The sequence below is a fragment of the Nesoenas mayeri genome, assembly GCF_963082525.1.
Source record: "Nesoenas mayeri genome assembly, chromosome: 5".
In the NCBI taxonomy this organism is placed as follows: Eukaryota; Metazoa; Chordata; class Aves; order Columbiformes; family Columbidae; genus Nesoenas; species Nesoenas mayeri.
In genome coordinates, this window is record NC_137548.1 from 34,549,468 (window position 1) to 34,571,182 (window position 21,715).

The 21,715-nt window shown below is 37.2% G+C and overlaps 1 protein-coding gene across 1 annotated transcript in view; it reads left to right on the plus strand.

The window, feature by feature from the left end:
- RYR3 (ryanodine receptor 3) overlaps positions 1 to 21,715 on the plus strand; it is a gene marked incomplete at both ends in the record, with an annotated part of 242,982 nt that overhangs the window by 36,012 nt on the left and 185,255 nt on the right. The window contains 2 exons of the mRNA XM_080345568.1: positions 10,865 to 10,984; positions 21,319 to 21,426. Of these exons, the coding sequence (XP_080201694.1) occupies positions 10,865 to 10,984; positions 21,319 to 21,426 (228 nt within the window). The remainder of the gene's footprint in view (positions 1 to 10,864; positions 10,985 to 21,318; positions 21,427 to 21,715) is intronic.

Sequence of the window (21,715 nt, forward strand, 5' to 3'; positions counted from 1 at the left end):
CTCCTTACCTAATAAATCTTGACATTTCTTCGTTTGCTCCTATAAGATTATGCCAGAGGTTACAAATGTCAGAGGTGCAAAGCATGCCAAGACTGACACCACAATTCATAGAATCATAGAATGGTTTGGGTCAGAAGGGACCTTTAAAGATCATCTAGTCCAACCCCTCACCACAGGCAGGGACATTTTTCATTAGATCAGGTTGCTCAGAGCCCCGTCCAACCTGGCTGTCCAACAGTTCCAACGATGCGGCATCCACAACTTCTCTGGACAACGTGTTCCTGTGTCTTACCACCCTCCTCCTAAAAAAAAAATAAATTCTTCATTGCGTCCAATCTAAACCTACCCTCTTTCAGTTTAAAACTGTTGCACCTTGTCCTGTCACTACAGGCCCTGGTAAAAAGTCTGTCTCTCTCTCTTACAAGCCCCCTTTAATTATTGAAAGGCCACAATAAAGTCTCTCTGGAGCCTTTTCTTCTCCAGGCTGAACAACCCAAACTCTCTCAGCCTGTCCTCATAGGAGAGGTGTTCAAGCCCTCTGACCATTTCCACAGCCCTCCCTGGGATCCTCTCCAAGAAGTCCATTCAGTAGGTAATGATAAGGTACTTATGCAGGATACACCTTTCTTGACTGATTCTACTTCCTTGGTTAGCATGGAATATATCTTGATGCTTTTAGTCAATCTGCCATTCTGAAATCAACGTGTGTACTTAAAGTCACTTCAATTCTTAAAGCAAGACAGGATACTGCCTCATAGGAGACTACATATTTATTTTGCCATGGATTTGCAACAACTCAGTCTGCATGGCTAGTTCACTCCAGCTCTGCTAATAAGGTTTCTTTTTCTCTTGCCTTACACTTTGAAATCACAGGAGTGGTTTTGTTTTTTTTGGTGGCTTTTTTTTTGTTGTTTTGTTTTTATTGTTTATTTTAAAGGATGTCTAACATTCAGCTTTTAAGACAGATAGTGGACAAATATTTTGGATGTTTCTTTTGGTCTTGGTATGTGGTGTGGTTTTTCCTTTGTTATTACTCTCTCATGCTGCCTCATTTCCAGGAAGAACTGGCTGAGGAGAGACGCAGGGAAAGCTGTGATACAAAAGACAGCAAACTATGTAAATGCCTCAAGGGCAAGTCTATAACCTGGAAGTTGTATTCCAAAAAGCAGCAGAATGGCCAATATTGAAATACTTGACTTTCTGAAGCAATTTTTTATTCAGAAGTATTAATTTTTGTGGAAAGGACTGAGTACTTTTTATTACTGTCTAATGATTTGCTTATTCTGCCTTGCTGATGACCTGATATAAGATATGGAAGCATGTTCTAGAGTTGAGACGTGGCTCTGATCCAACCACTGCTGAAGGAGGAGACTGACAACGGAAACCCCAAATCTATTTTTAAAATCTTCTGAGAACCGTCAGATGGTGGTGCGTGAATTTCCAGCAAATAACTCTGCTGTCATTGTAAGGATCCGTTTGCAGCGAACTGGCTGTGTTTATTGGGAGAAATTTGTATACTTACTTGGGGGAAGAAAGGCCTTGGTATGTTGGTACCAAATAAATAAAGGCTTTTAATTTATAAAAAGGTGTTAAAACCAACTGATAACACATAATAGAAGTAAAGCTAAATCTGCCGAGAATCCATTTCCCCACCACCACCACTGATTTGAGATCTGCTCTCGGTATTGGTTTCCTTTGTTTGTTTGGGGTTTTTGTGATGATTTACAACATGACAGTTGTGTCTAAGCACACTTTTGTTTTAGAAATCAACACATAGTGCTTGAGTGCTTGCCAGAAGATTTATTTATAGACATTTAAAGCAAAGGAAAGCCTAAGATGGTATATTCATGTGACCTCTTCCTAATTCAATTGCACGACGGTGATGTCTGTATTTTGAGACCAAAATATTTCTGTAGCATGCACTACTGTGTGAAGGTTCTAAAATAAACTTTATCTTATTGCAGCTGAGCTGTATAAACTTTTTAAATTACAGGAATGAAAAATGTAACTTGAATCTTTTATGAAGCTCTTTTGCTTCATAAGCTTACTCAGATATTAACTTTTGCTTTGGTGCTTAGGTACACACTTTAGTAAACCGTATTCCTAATATTAATTTATGTAGTAAGTTAGTTAGAATTTATTGAAAAATTGTATTGTCAGTATTGTAGGTGGATAGTGCAGGGAAAAAAGTGCTCTTAAGAGGTGTACAGAAGAGTTGTGTCCTTTTGGTAGAATGGTAGAATGTAACTCCTGTGAGACAAAATTGGGAATTTGGAAGTCTAGTACTTCTCTAAGGAGGACAGAGAGGACAGGAAAAAAAAAAAAAAAAAAAAAAAAAAAGAGATATCCAAATAACTTGTGATCATTTTGATCTGAAGGAGGAAAGAGAACAGAAGAATACACAAAAGAATCTGTCCTGGAAGACACAATAAACTTTCCTTCCTTATCTGCATTCCTAGATGATGTCTAAAGGGGAGAGTCAGATCACCTCCTCCATTGCCAGGCTAACAAAGGGTGATGGTTCCTGCTTCTTAACATAAGTATTTCAGTAATGTACTTGTCCCTATGTGCTTGGGAAGGGAAAGCTGCTTCTAATAACTAAGCAGTTTCAGGGAATCTTGGGATCCCAAGGACATTTGTAGTAATTTTTGGAGATTGCTCATCAATGTGGAGTCATCCATGAGGACACGCTATACTTCACCAGTATGTTGCATTTGTAGAAACTACAGGCAAGTCTGTAAGCTTAGTAGGGCATTTGTTATTGTTTTGTTAGTTTTTGTGCCTCTTTTGTGGTTTTGTTTGTTTGGGGTTTTTTTGGTTTTGAAACCTTTTTTGAGGTTTTACTTTATTCCTATTTCTTCTTTTGTGTGACTATTTAAAAAAAAAATAATTTAAGTTGACAAAGAGTAGGCAAAGCAGAAAATCAAGTCATACCATGTCATACACTAGTTTTGTATCCATAATAAACATCTTTTTTCAAGTGAGAAATCTGTTCTGTCATTCAACAAAAACAATATCCAAAATGTCAAGTAGTTAATTGTATACTCCATACTATTCATCTGTATCAGTCATAACATTACAGTAAACAATTTTGGTTTTTTAAATTAAGAATGGATTTTCTCTTTGCACAGCAAATAAATGTTTAAATTAAAAAATACAGCAGAGCTTTTGGAAATTTCCCCCAAAGATTTTTTTTTTTGTTGAGAGTCATGCCTCAGGGGCATTTGGCAGAGGAGAGGTGATATGCAGCAAGACTTCTGATGCAGGTATATACTTTGCTCTGGCTCTAACTTCTGCATGGACATCTGATACCTAATTTCCAAACTATTGTTATTAATTACTGGAAAATGACACTGTTTCCTCAGTACAAGAACCTAAGCAAATAGAATTGTTTTAGCTAGGTGGCAAATGAATACACGAATGAATGACTTGTTATTTTTCTGGATTGTAGTCTCTAAAGCAAAACAATCTAAGTAAAATTTAATCAAAGAAGCTTTTCATTTTTATGAACTAACTAATTAGGAAGCCTAAATAATTAGGACTGTGTTGCCTTGGTAAATAATAAAATCAAAAGCCAAAATTTCCCACATCCTTTATCTGAAGTTAGAAAAGCAGTAGCAGAAATACAAAGCCATAGCAAAACTCTTTTCTGTAACAACTATATGCAACTTAATTTTTCACAATGTAAAAGACAGAAAGCATGCATATCTTGACTTACCAAGTCTTGCAATAATAATTACTGAAGTAAGAAATCCTAACAGTAATTTATGAGATCATAGGTTTGGAGAGTTTTATTCAAATGTGGAAGTAGCATTGCATGAAGTTTCTGTTTTAGAATTAGTGGAATGACTTAAATTTGAGAAGAAATTTCTTCTTAATAAGGGTAATAGAATGGTAGGACAAGGGATAATGGGTTCAAACTGGAACACAAGAGGTTCCACTAAAATTTGAGAAGAAACTTCTTGGTGCAGGTAACAGCACTGGAACAGGCTGCCCAGGGGGTTGTGGAGTCTCCTACTCTGGAGACATTCAAAACCCACCTGGACACATTCCTGTGTAACCTCATCTAAGTGTTCCTGCTCCGGTGGGGGGATTGGACTAGATGATTTTTTTGAAGTCCCTTCCGGTCCCTAACATTCTGTGATTCTGTTTGTTCTCTGGAACTCAACAGTATGAAATGAGCATGATTTCTGTTATGTTAGTATCCTGACTGGTGGTACGTTTGGTAGATTACCTAATTGTGAGAGGTAGTGGTAATCTTTTTGAGACTATTTATTGTAATTTGATTTATAAACCAATTGTCAAATGTTGGTGGATAAAGAACATGAGCACCAATGAGAAAGTAAAGCAGTTAGAAATCTAGTGTCTTGTTTCTTGTGTGCTCAAGTATTGTGGGAATAAAATCATGTAAATAAAACAAACTCCAAGTAAGATAGGGAGAAGACAAAACCAAATATATTTTCTATTCTGATGGATTCCTTCAGGTTGTGCATTCCTTCTAATCAGACAAGATGAAAACATACGTATATAGAAAACAGAGGATAATGTGATCTTTTTGAGTCAGGATCAACACAGCATGGGGGTGTGTTGCAGAATTAAGTTGTGGTTAATGATATTATAAATTGTGTTCTAGCCATGAAGAATTATGTTTCAATTATTTGATCTTGAAAAAATAGCCCTGAGACCTCGTGGTGCATATATTCCCTTACCGAAGAAAAGACTGACTATAAGCATGCAGCAGCATACCCACAGATGTGAACATAACCTGCGTTTAAACACCTGTGGTGATCCAGGCTCTGCAACCTACCCGAAGAGTCAATTTTAGTGCCTTGCTGTCTTTATCATTATGAAAGGAGAAGGAAACCTTTTTTCTAATACCCAACCTGAATCTTGCTACAGTATAAAATCTATATTACGAGTTTTGTCTGTTACATGCGGGAAACACAATGTTCCCTTCCATTTTGGAGTAGCCTCCTTTGTATGTTTAAAAACTGTTTATCGTGGCCCTTTTCTTTCTTTTTTCCTTGTAACTTATTTCACTAAACCACAGAGTCGCTGAGATTGGAAGGGATCTCTGGAGCAGGTTGCTTATGGCATTGTCCAGTTGGGTTTTGAGGTCTCCAAAGATGGATACTCCACAACCAATCTGTGTGTTTGACCATGCTCATGGGACTAGCAGGGCGTGCAGGGGAGGAGAGGGAGTGGACCTGGGATAAGTAGGTAGAGCACTCATGGTAGGAAGTTATTTAGAGTAGCAAGGATGTGAGCAAGCTGTGAACCATTCTAGATGGACCTTCTGAAGTAGCTGCAGTAAAATGGCAGATTAAATTCAAGCTAAATGAGAAATTACAGACATGAGGAAAAAAACCAGCCATTCAGCTTTGTCTTTAAAAAGATTTGTTCTTTTCCATTTTTTTCAATGGAAAAAAATGGTTTAATACTCATTAATAGCCATGAAAGGCAATCAAATATTACAAATTATTAAGAACAGAATAAAGAGCACAAAAGAGAACATCTTTTTGCTACTGCATAAGTGTGTAAATTTTTCCATTGAGAAGTATATGGAATTCTGGCTACCTCATCTTAAAAATAAACCATTAGAACTCAAAAATATTCAGGGAAAGGTCAAATGAGGATCAGGATGACAATCAGATGAGGAACAACTTATGAGGAGACTAGGATTTTTCAGGCTGGAAAAGACAGGCAGGGTGTGACATGATGAGGATGGACAAGAATCTTCACTGACTGTTGTGATGTGGGAGCTTCATAATATTAAATGGAGCTTGTAGGAACCAGGTTCAAAACAAACAATAGAATTTGATTTTTGTGTAGCTGAGCTATGTCACTGCAGAGCAACGGAGGTTGCAATTAAAATTTTACATGGAAGGCATATCCTCTTCCTGTTCAGCAACTATGTCTGGATCTGAAAATTTCTTGCCCTGAAAATAATGGTGATCATCTGCCTTAAATCCTGGATAATTTAGAAGAAATCATAGACAGCATAAGAAATTATTTTCTGTACTCTGAAGTAAAGATCTTTGCAAAACTAAGTTGCCAAATTCTCGCAAATGTAAAATTCTAGCAAGGATTTGTGCGTTCAACTGTTGCAATTTCAACCATACCCTCATCCCCCCACTTTGAATTCTTGTAATGAGATTAGATTTTGCAAAGCTTTTATTTCCCCCTTAGGAAGAGGAAGATCCAGTTCCATAACCAATGGCAACACTGTTGCTCAAGCTCCAGCTTAAAAGTATAAATACTCCTTTTTTTCTTAGAAAAAGATTGTAAGAATGTTTTTAAAATGAGTCAAAGACTGTATGTTTCCAATACTTACTTTTAGAAATGAGTGAAAATAGTTTGTGATATGAGCCATACACTGAAGCTGCGCTTTTAGGATGAAGTTCTGTAAAAAATACAAGTGCATGGGGACATCTTTGCAGTGAGACCGTTCCCATTGTGAAAGGAAATTGTGGCACCCACAAATTTACCAAATCCATCTTTGGTTAGAGCATTGTCAACTCGGTCTATAATTCCTTTGTTACGAATAATTGCAGCCACTGTAGAAGGCAATTTGTGGTGAATTTTACTTGTTCTCTGAGATTAGAAAACTTGAAAGGAGTGCAGTCCTGTGGAAGGATGGTTATTAGCTAGTGTTCAGGTGCTGATTTAGGTGCTTGTTTATTTGTATCCTGTGCTTTGTGATACTGTAGGGTGCATGAGTAGGATGCTGTCTATCAGAGTGAAGGTGGCTGCAGATTTTTACTTGGTACATTTCTTTGCAATATCGATCGATAATCGACAAGTGGACCAGGCTCACAGGAATCAGACTTGTAAACAGCATTGACTTGATATGCCTACTTGTTTTACTATAGAAAACAGGAGTTTCTTTGTTTAACAGATATGGATTTTTTTAAAGTAATAGGCATTTCTTCATGGAAAGGATATGTTATCAAATAAAGCTTTTCCATGGTGTTACAGAAGAATATACTTTCAAAGCAGTTCCATATCAGTTTATATTAAGGTTAGTTGTTCATGTGCAAGCACCTACTTGAATGGTAATGTGCACTTGTGAATAAAATATAGATAAAATATGTATGCCTTTTTGAGGAAATACCTTATCTTTATTACAAATCCTTTTCAGTACTGAATATCAGAGAGAAAATAGAGATTGGCCGATGCTGAATCAGTAAGTAATAAAACAAACCTAGAGTGTCATTTTCCAGCAAAATTTGCATATTTGGATATGTAAATGGTTATGTATATGTACATATGTAGATTTAGTATATTGCTGGTTTCATCTTTCTCAGTATGAAACATCTAGAAGTGCATATATTGTTGAACACAGCCTCTATACAGACTTCAATGTATTGTATAAATTACTATAATTCTTAATTCTAGGATATTTATACAATAGAAATGAAGGAGTTTAGTTAGCTGTTGGAATTTCTTTCTTCTCAAATTCTGAGTTGAAAAACTAGTGAACTGAGCAGAAACAAGGTCATGCCTGCAATACTTTGATTCACCTTGATCACTGACTTTGTAGCAAATCAAGTCATTGATTAGTTAAAATCAATTTGGTTTATGTTTTGTCTTATTAGTCCATCGCAAAGATTTCGCTTTAAGTTCACCATCACTTTATTATGAAAACTAAGGAGGAAGACAGGCTGATGACCAAGACTAAATGCTGCCTGTTAATGAACCACTGCACTGTGGTTCATTAAAAACTCTTTTTAAAAATTATATATTATTTTGCTTAATGCTACATTTCTGAAGGGTAGGAATCACAGTTTTCAGTTAAAGAAATTGTTCAATATTAGATGCACTTTTGTAAAGAGCCAAGTTCTATTTTGGTAATTTATTCCATCTTAAAAGCGGAAGATACTGAGTGACTGACTAACTGTCATTTAGAAATACCTTTGTTTCTCAGCCTGTGCAGACATTACTATATAATGCAAATTCAGATTACAGCTTCAGCCCTTGCCAAAGCAAAGAGAAATTTCAGTTTTAAGTACACACAGTTAAGCAGTTACCTACTTTCAAAATATGAAAACAAATCTCCAAAGCTGTCTTTTTCTTCTTTTGGCAGAAGTCATGCATTTGTGTGAATAGATGAGTAATATTGGACAGAATTATGACACATTAGCTACATGACACTTGGTAATTGTGAAGGATTTCAGACCACCTGAAATATATCTTAGTAATACAGTGTTTGCATGTACAAACATTCTTAGAATTGGGGTTGGACTTACCTGGTCTGTGTCATTTTGCGGAAGGATTAACTGGTGAATCCTAACCAAATAAGAGATTTCTGCACAGGAGAAGGGGAGAATTTTCACTTCATTTCATTCAGAAGAAAAAAAAAGGTAAAAATTGCTATTCATCTATATTTGTCAATAGGTATTAATTGTGATAGTACAAAATGGATCTCATGGTTAACTTTATGTAATCATTGATGATCACACTAGTAAAAACCAGTTATTTGTAATTGACACTTGGAATGTGTGTACTTTTTGAGGAACAGTAGTGAAGGCAGTTTCTTGTGCCAGGTCTAGAGGTAAGAAAATTTATTATTTTTTCTGTGTGATTACTAAATCATAGAAGTATTTTGATCAACCTGAGCATGTCTTCTCCAATTGCTTACTGACACTAAACCTTGTAAAATTTAAAGAACATTGATACAACTGTTGCATGTTATGATTTTGATCTGAAGAGGTGTAAGGTGTGGTGGAGAGGTGTGCATCTGTAACAATACCTCACGCTGATCAGAATTTTAAAGGATGCCTTTTTCTTAAATTAAGCACATTAGATAATCTGAGAAACCTGGTCTAAATTAGTCTTTCTCTAGTGAGGTGTTGGACCGTTCCTTACAGAGGTCCTTTCCAGCCTGTAATTCCATGTACTCTAAACCTGTTTTACTTTACAAACAAATAAACACACAAAAACTAAAGAAACTAAACCAAACAGCCCCACTCCTCCACCCAATAAACAATGAGGACTGGAGCAAAATGAATTTCTAAACATGGAAGACTCAGAGCTTCTGGATGAGAAGTATTGCCTTTAAAATACTTATTAAATTTAAAACATCTAAACTTATTACATTAATGGTTCACAAACTGGATCTCAAGGAAATTGTGTGGTTTGTTTTCTTTTTTTTTTCTTTTCTTATGGTTATCTTTTCGAATTGGCTGTACGTAACTTAGCAAACAATTCATCACTTCTTGTTGCATGAGTCTGTATCTCATTGAGCTTGCAGGCTTCTTGTCACTAAAAAAAGGTATGTTGAACTCAATGGATGAAATTCTACATAAGGGAAGTGAAGATCAAGGTTTAGATGGGTCTGGTACCATGTGTATTTAAAAAACTAAGGAGAAGAAGAAAAATAGTTTACCAGGAAAAAAAAAAAAGCAATTTCAGACCTCAGCTAGAATGATCTTACTTCAGTAAGTACTCTGTAATACTGAGTCATCTAAACGACGAGTCACTGTGTTATTTGCACATTATATAGATTCCACTAATTCTTTCTGCTCAGTCCACCTGAGTAAGTAGGCCGTGAAATGTCACATAAAAGAGACATATAACTCGCACACATTTGCAGAACACCACAAGTGAAAATTTTGCTTTTGAATTCCCTTTTTAAAGGGTGCGTCACTTAATTCCCTTGGTGAAAATCACTTTGTCACTCCCAGCTTTTATTTCAAGTGCCAGTACCTATGCTACTGTCATAGTATTGCAGTTGCATAAGTGGACTGGAAAAAGCAGTGCTGCTTTTAGAACATAATTGTTCAAGTGATCTCTGAGTTCAGTAGAGGCAGCTGTTGTGTCTGCTTTGACTATAATAATTGACACCAGTACAACTTCATAGCTGGACGGGACGCTGATGTATCGTATCACACTTGTTTTATCAGCGTTCGCCCCCTTGAAAACTTCTAAGGCAGTTTCTTTTGGTGATACTTACATACGTGTATAAAAATAAGTTCTTCTACATGTGGTGTTCTTCTACATGTGGAGATCTACACTTCTGCAAGTGGTGTTTTGCTTGATGAGTGGAAAGTTTTGGAAATAATTTGTATATACCTTTGACACATCAGCACTCTAAACATAATCTGTTTTGGCTCATTTCTATCGCATTAGTATCACATGTTAAGGGGTGAATAAGGGCTTGGCACTTTATAAGTAAGTGTGTCTTTGTCATCACATTATGTAACAATGTGTAAAAGAGCTTTTAGAATAATTAGGGTAACTAAACAACAGGGCTGTTTCATGACACTTTTCCAGAGCGTTCCTGGAATATGTCTTTTGAGGAGAAAGTTCTAACAAATTATTTGAACCATCCCTTGAAAAATGCTTCTTGGATCTTTGGAGGTACTCAGAGATTTCTAGGTTAAATGAGACCTTAAAAGTTAAGATAATGCATTCAGAGGACTGGTGTTGAGGGCTTACCATGTTAACAAAAGAAATTTATTTATATTTAGGTTACTGTTGTTTGCCAAATGACAGCAACAGGTTTTTTACTGTAAACAGTAAACATGTTTTACTGAGTAAAGCCAAGTAACCGTGTGTTTACAGTTTTTTATGGCACCATAGCAAGCCATTGCTAAAGCAGCAGAAGGACACAGCACTTGTGAAAGCCCTGGAGACAGTATGTAATCTTATTTACTTTGATATAGTCTTGGATATAAATTGATACTTGAACAGCTGCTTATATACACATCAAAAGAATACCTGCATGTGTACCCGATATCAGTTCTGGGAGTATAATTTGCTCATTTTTAGCAGGTTCCATGTTCCAGGATTTCTTAGCATTATAGTGTGTATGTAACTTCCAGATATTTACTTTTTTTTCTTGTGTCTTGTTTTGTGACAGGATGACGAAGTAGTACTTCAATGTGTTGCCAGTATTCACAAAGAACAAAGGAAGTTTTGCTTGGCAGCTGAGGGACTTGGGAATCGCCTGTGCTTTTTGGAACCAACATCAGAAGCTAAAGTAAGAAGTTGATACTCTCAACTGGTGTAACTGCTCAGTGAATGTTAACCTACTTATTATCCATGAATTCATTTAGTTGTGGTTTATTTAATGGGATTCTATATTCACCTTTTTGATGCTTTTCCTTCTGTGACTGCTGCATGAGGTTTCTTAGAGATCCTAGATGTAGTTTGAGGCATACCTTTTAACAGTCAAAAGCCCCTATTCTTAAAGCATCCAAAATAATTCCTATAGATTAAATACTTCATATTTGCATAAATCTCCAGACTATTATTAAGATTTAGGTTAACTAAAAACCTTATTCCTATTACTGCTGTAGGTTGAAATTTCTTGATATACTGGATTGAAAATTTTAGAAGCATTGTCACCTGTTAGTTACTGGTGTAAAATGTTGCTTCTAACTGTATTGATTAATCAGAAAATTGAGAGTTCAAAGAACAGAATTAAGTAATTAAAAAGTTTTAAAGATAACAAGTGGCAAATAGAAAAAATAGGTCACAGATCTGTGAAGAAAAAATAAAAGAAAACAGAGTAGTAAGAGGAGCTTGAGAGGAAGAGAGAAAAAATGAAACTTGAGACCTGTACTAGAGGAGAATGTTAAGAGTAAAGGCAAATGGAGGAGGACCTCCTCCCTTTCTTCTTTATTCTCTCTCCATCATTTTCTTTTTCTTTGTTTTGTGTCTTAATCTGTTTTCTTCCTGATGATTTATTTCTCCTGGTTTTTTTTTTCTTTTTAGTTGAGTCTTTGTATCTTTTCTTTTGAAATGTTGCCATGTGCTCCTATTTTTAGTCTAGATATTAGGACCATGTTACATTCATAGTGTTTATGCAGTATGAAAGCTCCTTGCTCGTCTCTAAGGTGAAAAGTTACATTGCTTCTATATTTGCGGTTTTTTACTTTACAAGAGTTATGTCAGATCATTTATCCCCAGTGTACTTTATGAATCACCAATAATCTTTTCATATGTTTAAGACAGCGCAGTTAGTTTTCACGTATCTATTTTCAACTATTGTCTTAAAAACTTCAATAGGGATTGAAAAATTGTATTAATTGACAAATCAACTGCAATGTGGTCTCTTACTGGTGATGACCATCTCAATCTGTAAGACAGCATGTTGCTCATCTTAAAATAAAAGGAGGAATAGTATGTGTTACTGTAGAATTATCTACTTTACATTTCATAAGTGTCTAAGTAGTAGATAATACTACAGAAGCTTCTGAAGATTGTTTAAAATTAAGAGGTTCAGAAAAGTTGTATGCAACTGCTTTAAAAGAAGTTACCATGGAGTTTTCTGAACTGCTGATCCTAATGAGAAGAGTGAAGAATTTTGGAGACATGTAAATACATCTGTTTGAAAAATAAGAAGTCTAAAGGTTGATCTGGATGATTAGAGAACACAACCCTTAAAGACAACCCTTAGTGATTAATTTTACTTTCATTTACATTTGGAAAAAATCAGAGTCATAGAATGTCCTTAGTTGGAAGGGACCCACAAGGATCATTGAGTTCAACTCCCTGTGTGAATCCCACGGTTCACACCATGTGTCTGAGGGCACTGTCTAGCTTCTTCTTGAATACTGACAGTCTTGGGGCTGTGGCTCCTTCCCTGGGGATCCTGTTCCAGTGCTCCACCACCCTCTGGGTGAAGAACCTTTTCCTAATGTCCAACTTAAATCTTCCCTGGTACATCTTCCTGCCATTCCCTCGGGTTCTGTCATTGGTCACCAGAGAAAGGAGATCAGTACCTGTCCCTCCTTCTCCCCTTGTGAGGAAGCTGTAGACTGTGATGAGGTCTCCCCTCAGTCTCTTCCAGGATGAACAAACCCAGTGACTTTACTGTTCCTCATACAGCTTCCACTCCAAACATTTCACCACCTTTGTAGCCTCTTCTGGACGCTCTCCAGTAGCTTTATATCCTTTTCATACAGTGGCATCAAGAACTGCACACAGTGCTCCAGGTGAGGTTGCACCAGAGCAGAGTGGGACAATCACCTCCCTCACCCAGTTGACAATGCTGTTCTTGATGCACCCCAGGATACAGTTGGCCCTCTTGGCTGCCAGGGCACACTGTTGGCTCATGTTCAACTTGCCGTCAACCAGGATCCCCAGATCTCACTCCATGGAGCTGCTCTCCAGCCTCACGTTCCCTAGTCTGTATGTACAGCCAGGGTTGCTGTGTCCTGGGTGCAAAATCCAGCACTTGCCCTTGCTAAACTTCATGTGGTTGGTGACTGCCCAGTTCTCCAATTTGTCCAGATCTCAAGGGCCTCTCTGCCCTTGAGAGTGTCAACAGCTTCTCCCAGATTTGTGTCATCAGCAAATTTAGTGTTCCCTCAAGTTCTGAGTCTAAGTCATTTACAAAGACACTGAAGAGCGCTGCTGCTAAGATGTTTCCCTGTGGAACCCACTAGTGACTGGTCACCAGCCTGACATAACCCCATTTACTAAAACCTTTGAGCCTGGCCCATCAGCCAGTTTCTCACCCACTGCATTGTGTGTTTACCTAGCTGTACACAGTACATCCTGTCCGGGAGAATACTGAGAGACGGTATCAAAGGCTTTACTGAAATCCAAAAAGATCACATCAACAGGCTTTCCTTGAGCAACTACGGGGGTAACCTTGTCATAGAAAGAAATTAAGTTGGTCAAGCAGGACTTGTCCCTCATGAACCTGGCCAGCTGGGACCAATGACTGCATTGTCTTTCAGATGTTTTTCAATAACTCCCAGAACAATCTTCTCCATGGTTTTGCCAGGCACAGAAATGAGGCTGACAGGCCTGTAGTTGCCAGGGTCATCCCTATTGTCCTTCTTATAGAACAGATCAAGCTTTACCAGCTTCCAGTCAACCGGGACCCGTCCAGATTCCCAGGAGTGTTGAAAACTCACAGAGAGAGGTCTCGCTATGACGTCAGCCAGCTCTTTAAGTACCCTTGGATGAATTCCATCAGGCCCCATCAACTTGTAGGGATCTAGTTGGAGCAGCAAATCCCATGCAAGTTCTGGATTGGTTGGGATTTTATTGATCTCGCAGCCATGGTTCTCTTGCCCAGGGCTATGGAGGCCCCCGAGTCCATTTTCAGTATTGAAGACCAAGGCAAAGAAAGCATTAAATGTCTAAGCTTTGTCTATGATCCCTATTTATAAGGTGAACATGCTCATTGAGTGATGAGCCAATGTTATTTCTAGTTTGCCTCTTGCCATTAACATATTTTAAAAAGCCTTTTTAAATTGTCCTTCACAGTACTGTCCAGCTTCAATTGTAATTGTGCTCTGGCCACACAGATTTCCTCCCTACAGTGGCAAGAAGCATCTCTGTAGTCCTTCCATGATGTCTCACCTTGCTTCCACTGACCATATGCTTGATTTTTTTGCTGTACTTCAAGAAGAAGATCCCTGTTCAGCCAAGCTGGCTTTTTGCCTCACCTGCTAGATCTTTGACATTTTGGAATTGCCTGGTCCTGCACTTTTAGGAGATGGTACCTAAAAAGCAACCAACACTGATGAACCCCAACACCCTCAGAAACTTCTTCCCAGGGAATCATACAAAGTAGTTCTCTGAGCAACCTGAAGTCTGCTTTCCTCCAGAGCAGAGGCCTTGCTGTCAGTTTTCCTCCTGTTAGTATGGATTTTAAAGCTGACTGCTTTGTGGTTGCTGTGGCCAAGGCAGCCACCAGTCACCATTTCTCCCATAAGACCCTCTCTGTTAGTAAGCAGCAAATTATGAAGGCACCTTTCCTGGTCGGTTCCCTTAGTACCTGCACAAAGAAGTTATCATCCAGATGGCTTAAGAATCTTCTGGACCTGTTGGTGTCAGATGTATGATATGCCCAGCTGACATTTGGAAGTTGAAGTCCCCCATAAAGGCAAGGGCAGATGATTTGGAGTCTTTACTTAGCTTCTTAAAGAATAACTCATCAGTGTTGTTGTCTTGGCTGGGTGGCCTATAGTAGCCTCCCATGATGACATCTGCTTTATTTGTCTGACCCTTAATCCTTACCCAAAGGCTCTTGAATTTGCCATCACCAACTTTGTTTATGAAATCAAAAAAGGAGAATCAAAATGGCACACATCCAGTGGACTAGAAATAGTGACTGAATAGATGTGTCTCTAATCAAATCCTGCAGTGCTCTATTCTCACTGCTATGCTGTTGAGTATTTTTTGACAATTAAGATGTCATTTAAATTAACATAAAAGCTTTTATCATCTGCAAAAGTTGCTTGATGAAGTCATGTCACACAATGGAAGATCTGTGGTGCCTTGTGTGTTAATAGAAAGTAGAGGTATATTTTAGTGCTGCCTGTGTAAAGTCTAATAACTGAGCATGTAAAGATGCTTACAAAATGGGAAACTGTTTTTGTCCTCTGTAAGGTATGTGAAGGTCATGGTGGGTGTTACACCATCAGAAGTTCCCTGAGTGATGATGTGCTCAATGGATCTAGCACAGCCTTTAGATGTATAATCAAAAGAAACTTGGTGGGAGATGGGAAGGTATACTATCTCTGCAAGTGTTGGGGTTTTTTTATTACCTCTGTGACAATGCTGCTGGAGTACAGTTTCCATGCATGGCATTTAAATTCATAGGAGTGTTGATAAAATGGAGATTGCTCCATGGAGTCCTCATGATTGGAGGAGGATACAGGCTGTTCAGTTTAGAGAGGGAAAGTATGAACACTGCATATAAGCCTCTAGAATGGGAGCATTGATAACAGAAGTGCTTTTATTTTAGACAGCAGAATAGTGTCCTCCATGGATTCCCTATCCCTTCCTCATCCCTGGAAATTACTTTTTATAAAGTTAGATTTTTTTTCTCTGTATTAAGAAGAAATGGCAGTGCACCTCTTAATTCCAGAATGAAAAGATGTAACTTCATTATTATTTTTTTTAATCTGAGTTGTATGTAGTAAAAGTCAGAGAATAGAAATTTGGAAAAGGAAAGGGAGACAAGGAAAGAGAAGGTATATTTCTTAAAAAGAGGGAAAATTGAGGTTTCTGTGGTTACCATTAGCTGTTTTGGTAAGATTTATGACATACTGAAGGAAATAATCATTGTGAGATGCTTCTGTTCAAATTTTATTATACATACATATGCAATTTGCATGGCTTTTCTTTGCAGTTTATTAGTAAAAGCTATTACAGTCTTGGTTCACTAATAATTTATATTATGGTGACTGGATTTTAAATGCACTTTTTAAAAGCATTTTTGCTTTAATTCATAGTATGAAATTATGTTCCTCCTGTCTATATGGCTCCTTTTTGAATTATCTGAAGATTTTTGTCTAAATAATGTCTGATATTTAAAATGTAAGAGGAAAAATCTAGTTAACTGGAGTTGAAGAATTATTATTTCTATACTAAATGAGTAATAGTAGAATTGTTGAACTATGTGATCTAATTATATTGCTTCATAGCTATTTTACTTGTTTTTAAGTGATGCTTTAAAAGATGGTGTATTTCAAAGCTGATAGTCCAGTGCAGCAAGGCTAACTTTTACTGATTCCTGAGAATAATATAGCTCAAAAGGAATTGCAATATACTAGCATTTCTTTTAGCAGCACAATAGTCAAGTAAACTTACATGCCTGAAAGTAATTATAACTAATTAAGTTAAGATTTCTGTCTTAATGACAGAATGTAATAGTTTACAGGTCTGATAAAGGTAAACCTAGTTGATCAGTAACCTGCGCTAGCTTACGTCAGTGTTTTTTACACTGCAGACCAGACCTCTCTGCTTTTGCCAGAGATTTGGTTAGTAAACACATCACCTGCTAGAATTTAATGTTGTGATAGTGCTTGGAGGAATGCAGAAGAGTGAATTGTATTCAAAGTGTAGTGTGGGAGTTGGGTTTTACTAGCTATTTTATCGGCCTGCATTTCCCCCCCTGCTCCCCGTGCAACCCAACACAGACTCAGTTATATGTAAAATGGTTAAAACTACCCTACAGCTAATTGCACATCTATTATTTTATGGCAAATAATAATTATTGCATATTAAGCTGGCAGACAAAAAACTGATGAGAAACAAGTTTAAACTTCAGCACAAAGCTTATATCAGTGCTCCTTTGGCTGTCACTTTGTACTTATGTGGCTATGTCTCTGATGTAGCAAATACTTCCTTGAAATGTTTTGATATGAAGCTTTCCTCAACAGAGTGTGCTTGTAAGAATGTCTCAGCCAACAGTATCTGCATGCATTGACTTAATCTATTATCCACCTTGAGGTTCTATGTACAAGCCTGGTATTAGAAGCTTCATTGCAGTTTACTCTTCACAGAATCACAGAATGGCTGGGTTGGGAGAGACCTCTGGAGGTCATCTTGCTCAACCACTCTGCTCAAGCAGGGACACCTAAACCAGGTTGCCCAGCACTGTGTCCAGACAGCTTTTGAATATCTCCAAGGATGGAGACTGTACAATCTCTCTGAGCAACTTGTGCCAGTGCTCAGTCACCTTCACAGTGAAAAAGTGTTTCCTGATTTTGAGAGGGAACCTCCTGTGTTTCACTTGGTGCCTGTTGCCTCTGATTCTTTCACTGGGCACCACTGAGAGAAGCCTGGCTCTGTCCTCTTTGCATCATCACTTCAGGAATTTATACGTATCAGTCATCATCTCTTCCTCATGTGAGAGTACATCCAGTCCTTTAATAATCTTAGTGGTTCTTTGGACTGTTTCCAGTAGATTCATACCATTTTTGTACTGGGGAGTCCAGTACTGCAGGTGTGGCCTTTTACCAGTGGTTATTCTTGTGGTCTTGTTGCATTTTTTGTCTTGTTGCATTTTGCATATTTTAAGAAAGTATTAGTGAAAATTGGACTGGCATGTGTTATTGACCGGTTTAGGATGGATGGTTCTCCTTCACTACTGGTGATTAGGTATGCAGATACCTTTACAACATTAACAAATAATACCAAATTGTGAACATACTATGTTTTAGCAGCAAATCACAGTGTACCTCACAGGAGGAATTGTGTTTCTGTGTCTCCCTTTTAAATGGAAAGCTCAAGCACATGATTGTATCGTCAGTCTGAAGTTTGTGAAAATGGTGGCTTGCTGTTCTATTCTGTACTTTCTGTAGAGTATTTTGTTTGGGAGAGAAATCCTACCTACTGACAGGTTTATTTTTTGTTTTATTTAATTTATTACAAAGCATGCCCCCGTTTCATTGCTGTAGGTCTTCATTTTTTCTGTAACTGCTTGTGTTGCTCATCTCTAGCTACTGTGTAGCTTGTATCTGTTTCTTCATGTCATCTCTCCTGTCAGCTTTGACCTATTAATATACTTTACCTGCTCTCTGCTCTTTCTCCAGAAAGCAATTTAAATGAAAATAAAGTAATTTGACCTGGATTCCAGTTTACTTCTGTGAGAAAATAGAGTTATTCTAAGACTTACGGTTTTTTGCAGATCTATTGAACGTTTCCAGATTGTTAGCTAGTTTTATTTGTCTTAACACCTCATTCAGCAAAACGAGTTATATCTGGTGTTATAAGTGTGCTGATGAAAAATTAATAGGTAACTCTACCTGAAAGATCTGTCTGGAAATAATCTCGGAGATGAACATTTTCTTGTAATAAGAGCAGCTGTTAGGGTAGAACTGTCTCTTCAGAGTTAGTTCACAAATTTGTGTAGGTTTCCTATATCAAATTTGTCATTTTGTTTATCTTCCTGTATGTGTGGACAGGACTGCATAGAGGTGTAATGGAAGAACTTCCCAAAACTCTTATGGACTTTGAAGAACTGTTTATTCCAAATCCCTGCTTTCTTTCATCAGATATCAGTCTACTTACTCTGCTGCAGAAATCTACTTATGATAATGATTGCTTGGTATATCTTCAAATTCCTCTAAAATAAAATATTTATTCTCCACTTGAATTTTTTTCTTTTATTGATGATTCTTGGAAATGGTATTGTCTTGCTTCTGTATGTTCACTTCAACTTCCCATAGCCAGAAGGGGGATAAATACCTATGCCTATGGTTACTTTACAGCAGATTTTTAAAACCTGACCAGATATTGGTTTTCATTTCAGCATAAAAATATCTGGCATGAGTATTTCCCAATCTTCTACCTGTAGCTCTAACCTCTCCGTACTCTTGTTTCATTGAATATCTCTTATTGGTGCTTTTTTGTGTGTGTGTGGGGGGGGGGGTGGATTCTGTTACAATACAACATTGCTCAGAGTTGGGGGAAAAAAGCATAGATTAGCAGATGGCCTAGATTTTATTGAACCCCTTGTAGCTGTGTGAGTATAGAATGATTTGCCACACAGAGATTGTTGAATATCAACCTGATGAAACAGTATCATTTGCAAAAATAGTAGAAAGCAAATCAGCCTTGACAGACTCATGAATTTGTTTGTTTAATTTTTTTGTTTTAAATGAAGCAATCTAGATTAATTAAGGAGGTCAGTTGCCGCTTAGCTCACACACCTTCCATGTAAATTAGCTTTCACTGGTATTTCTCAGGTCAGTGATATTTAAAAAAGAATTTGTTGCCATTCAGCCACAGAAATGGGGTATGTGATAGCATGTGTGTATTAGCTTACTGTGTAACACCACAAGTTTGGAAGAGGGGTTAGCTGCCCTAAACCATGGGTGAAAAAATCATTAATTTCATGGTTCTCAATGTCAGTATTCTTAAATAAAGCTGAATGTTCTGTAGGCTATGAAAAAAATAAGAAGTGAAAAAATAATGGTGGTAACTTAGGATGTACATTTTATACAAACTGTGACTAGACATACATTGCCTTAGAGTGTGTCTTTTATTAATATAACACTAAAGTAAGGGCTGCAATAATTTTCAAATGAAAATGCAGCTGATGTGGCACAAGACCAGTGGCCAGTGACACAGATGTGAAGGGTTTTTTTCACTAGGTAGGTGTTGGATCATAATGATTTTGCCATATTCAGTTTGGAGTGGACACAGATACAGTTAACGAATGCTAAAAAAAATAGTACCCCATAGTGGAGATGAGTGATGACAAGTGTTAGAGTTCAAGTTGTTCCTGTTGGAGTTAATGAAATTATGAACTACTTACTGTTTACCATTACTTAGTTGCGTAAGAAAGATGCAAGAGTTCACATTACCTCAATAATGTGTAACAATTTTATATATATGTATGTCTAATGTGTGCAATTTCAATGTCAAGTCTTCGGCCTAAAAGTCTTTTCCAAAATATGTTCAAAAACACACGCACAAAATAATCAGAGTTGATATTAGAGACCAAAGTGGGGGGAATTCCAAGACTGTACTTGATTAACCTGCTATAAATAGAAGGACTTCAATTCAGCAAATTTAGAAATCTCTAGATAGTATCATTTCCCTTTTTACCACCTTAAAATTTTATTTCCTCCTGTTACACTGATTTAAAAAAGAGAAAGGAGTGTATATCCATATCAAAGCTCATTTACAGCTCTGATCTATGTCATAAACCACAGAGCACTGACTCACTGAGGTTGGAAAGGACCTGTGGAGATAATCAAGTACAACCTCTGTGCCCAGAGCAGGTTGCTCAGGACACTGTCCAGTCAGGGTTTGAATGTCTCCAAGGATGGAGACTCCACAGCCTCCCTGTTCCCATGTTTACCATGCTCACAATAAAAAAGGTTTTTTTTCCTCATGTTTAAATAGAACTTCCTGTATTTTAAGTTGTGTCAATTTCCTCTTGTCCTTTCACTGGGTGCCACCCCTTAGAGTCTGGCTCTGTCTTCTCTGTGTTTTCCTGTCACATATTTATATACACTGACGATTCCCCTTGAGACTTTTTTTCTTGGACACATCAATACTAATACATTGGGGGGGTGGAAAAAAAAAAAAAGTCTACTGTTCTGGAAGTGAATGTAAGCTTCATATTTCAAAATCAGCACATGTATTGATCCAACAATTGAGAAGATCTCATAAAATAATTCATATTATCCTGTCTTAAGATTCTGAATCTTTGCCATTTAGTGACAGCTGTAAATATGTTCAGAGCATCCACCTTATACATCAAAATATGTTCTCTTTCATCGGTGATGGCAGAGAATAAATACAATGTCCATGCTGTAATTTTAAAAGACAGGAAAGCACATGAAGAGAAAAAAATTTTGATTTTGAACCTGGAGATATTTTGTTTACCATGAGGAATACAACTCTAGGGAAAAGTAAAGTTACTGGACTGACAAGTTATGTAGAATGGATTTATATTATTTTAATACAGGGAAATAACGTGTATGTCAAAACCAAGTGAATAAACATTAAGTATGGATTTCAAAATTAAAATACATGTGTTTTCAAACATACTTTTAATCCTGTTTCAACCACTCTGCTGATCTCTTCTTACACTGTTTATTTTTACAGTATGTTCCTCCAGATCTTTGCATCTGTAATTTTGTCCTTGAACAGTCCCTGTCTGTCAGGGCCCTTCAAGAAATGCTGGCTAGCACAGGGGATAATGCTAGTGAAGGGGTAAGTAAATTGACATGAAATAATATGATATTTCTGAATATGGATTGTTCTTATGTCTTGTTCCAGGATTTCTAGGACAGGGGCATCATGTAATAGTTGTTTCTTCTGGGACATTATTGCTCTACTACTATAATCATGGTAATTGCTCTTTAGCTTCGAGGAGCAGGCGCAGTTAGTCTTGTGAAATATTTACAAAAACCAGAAACATAATCTCTGAGATAATTTATTACCATCACTCCAGAACTGGATACTGAAAAAGACATGAGAACCCTTGGACGGAGTCTGGCTT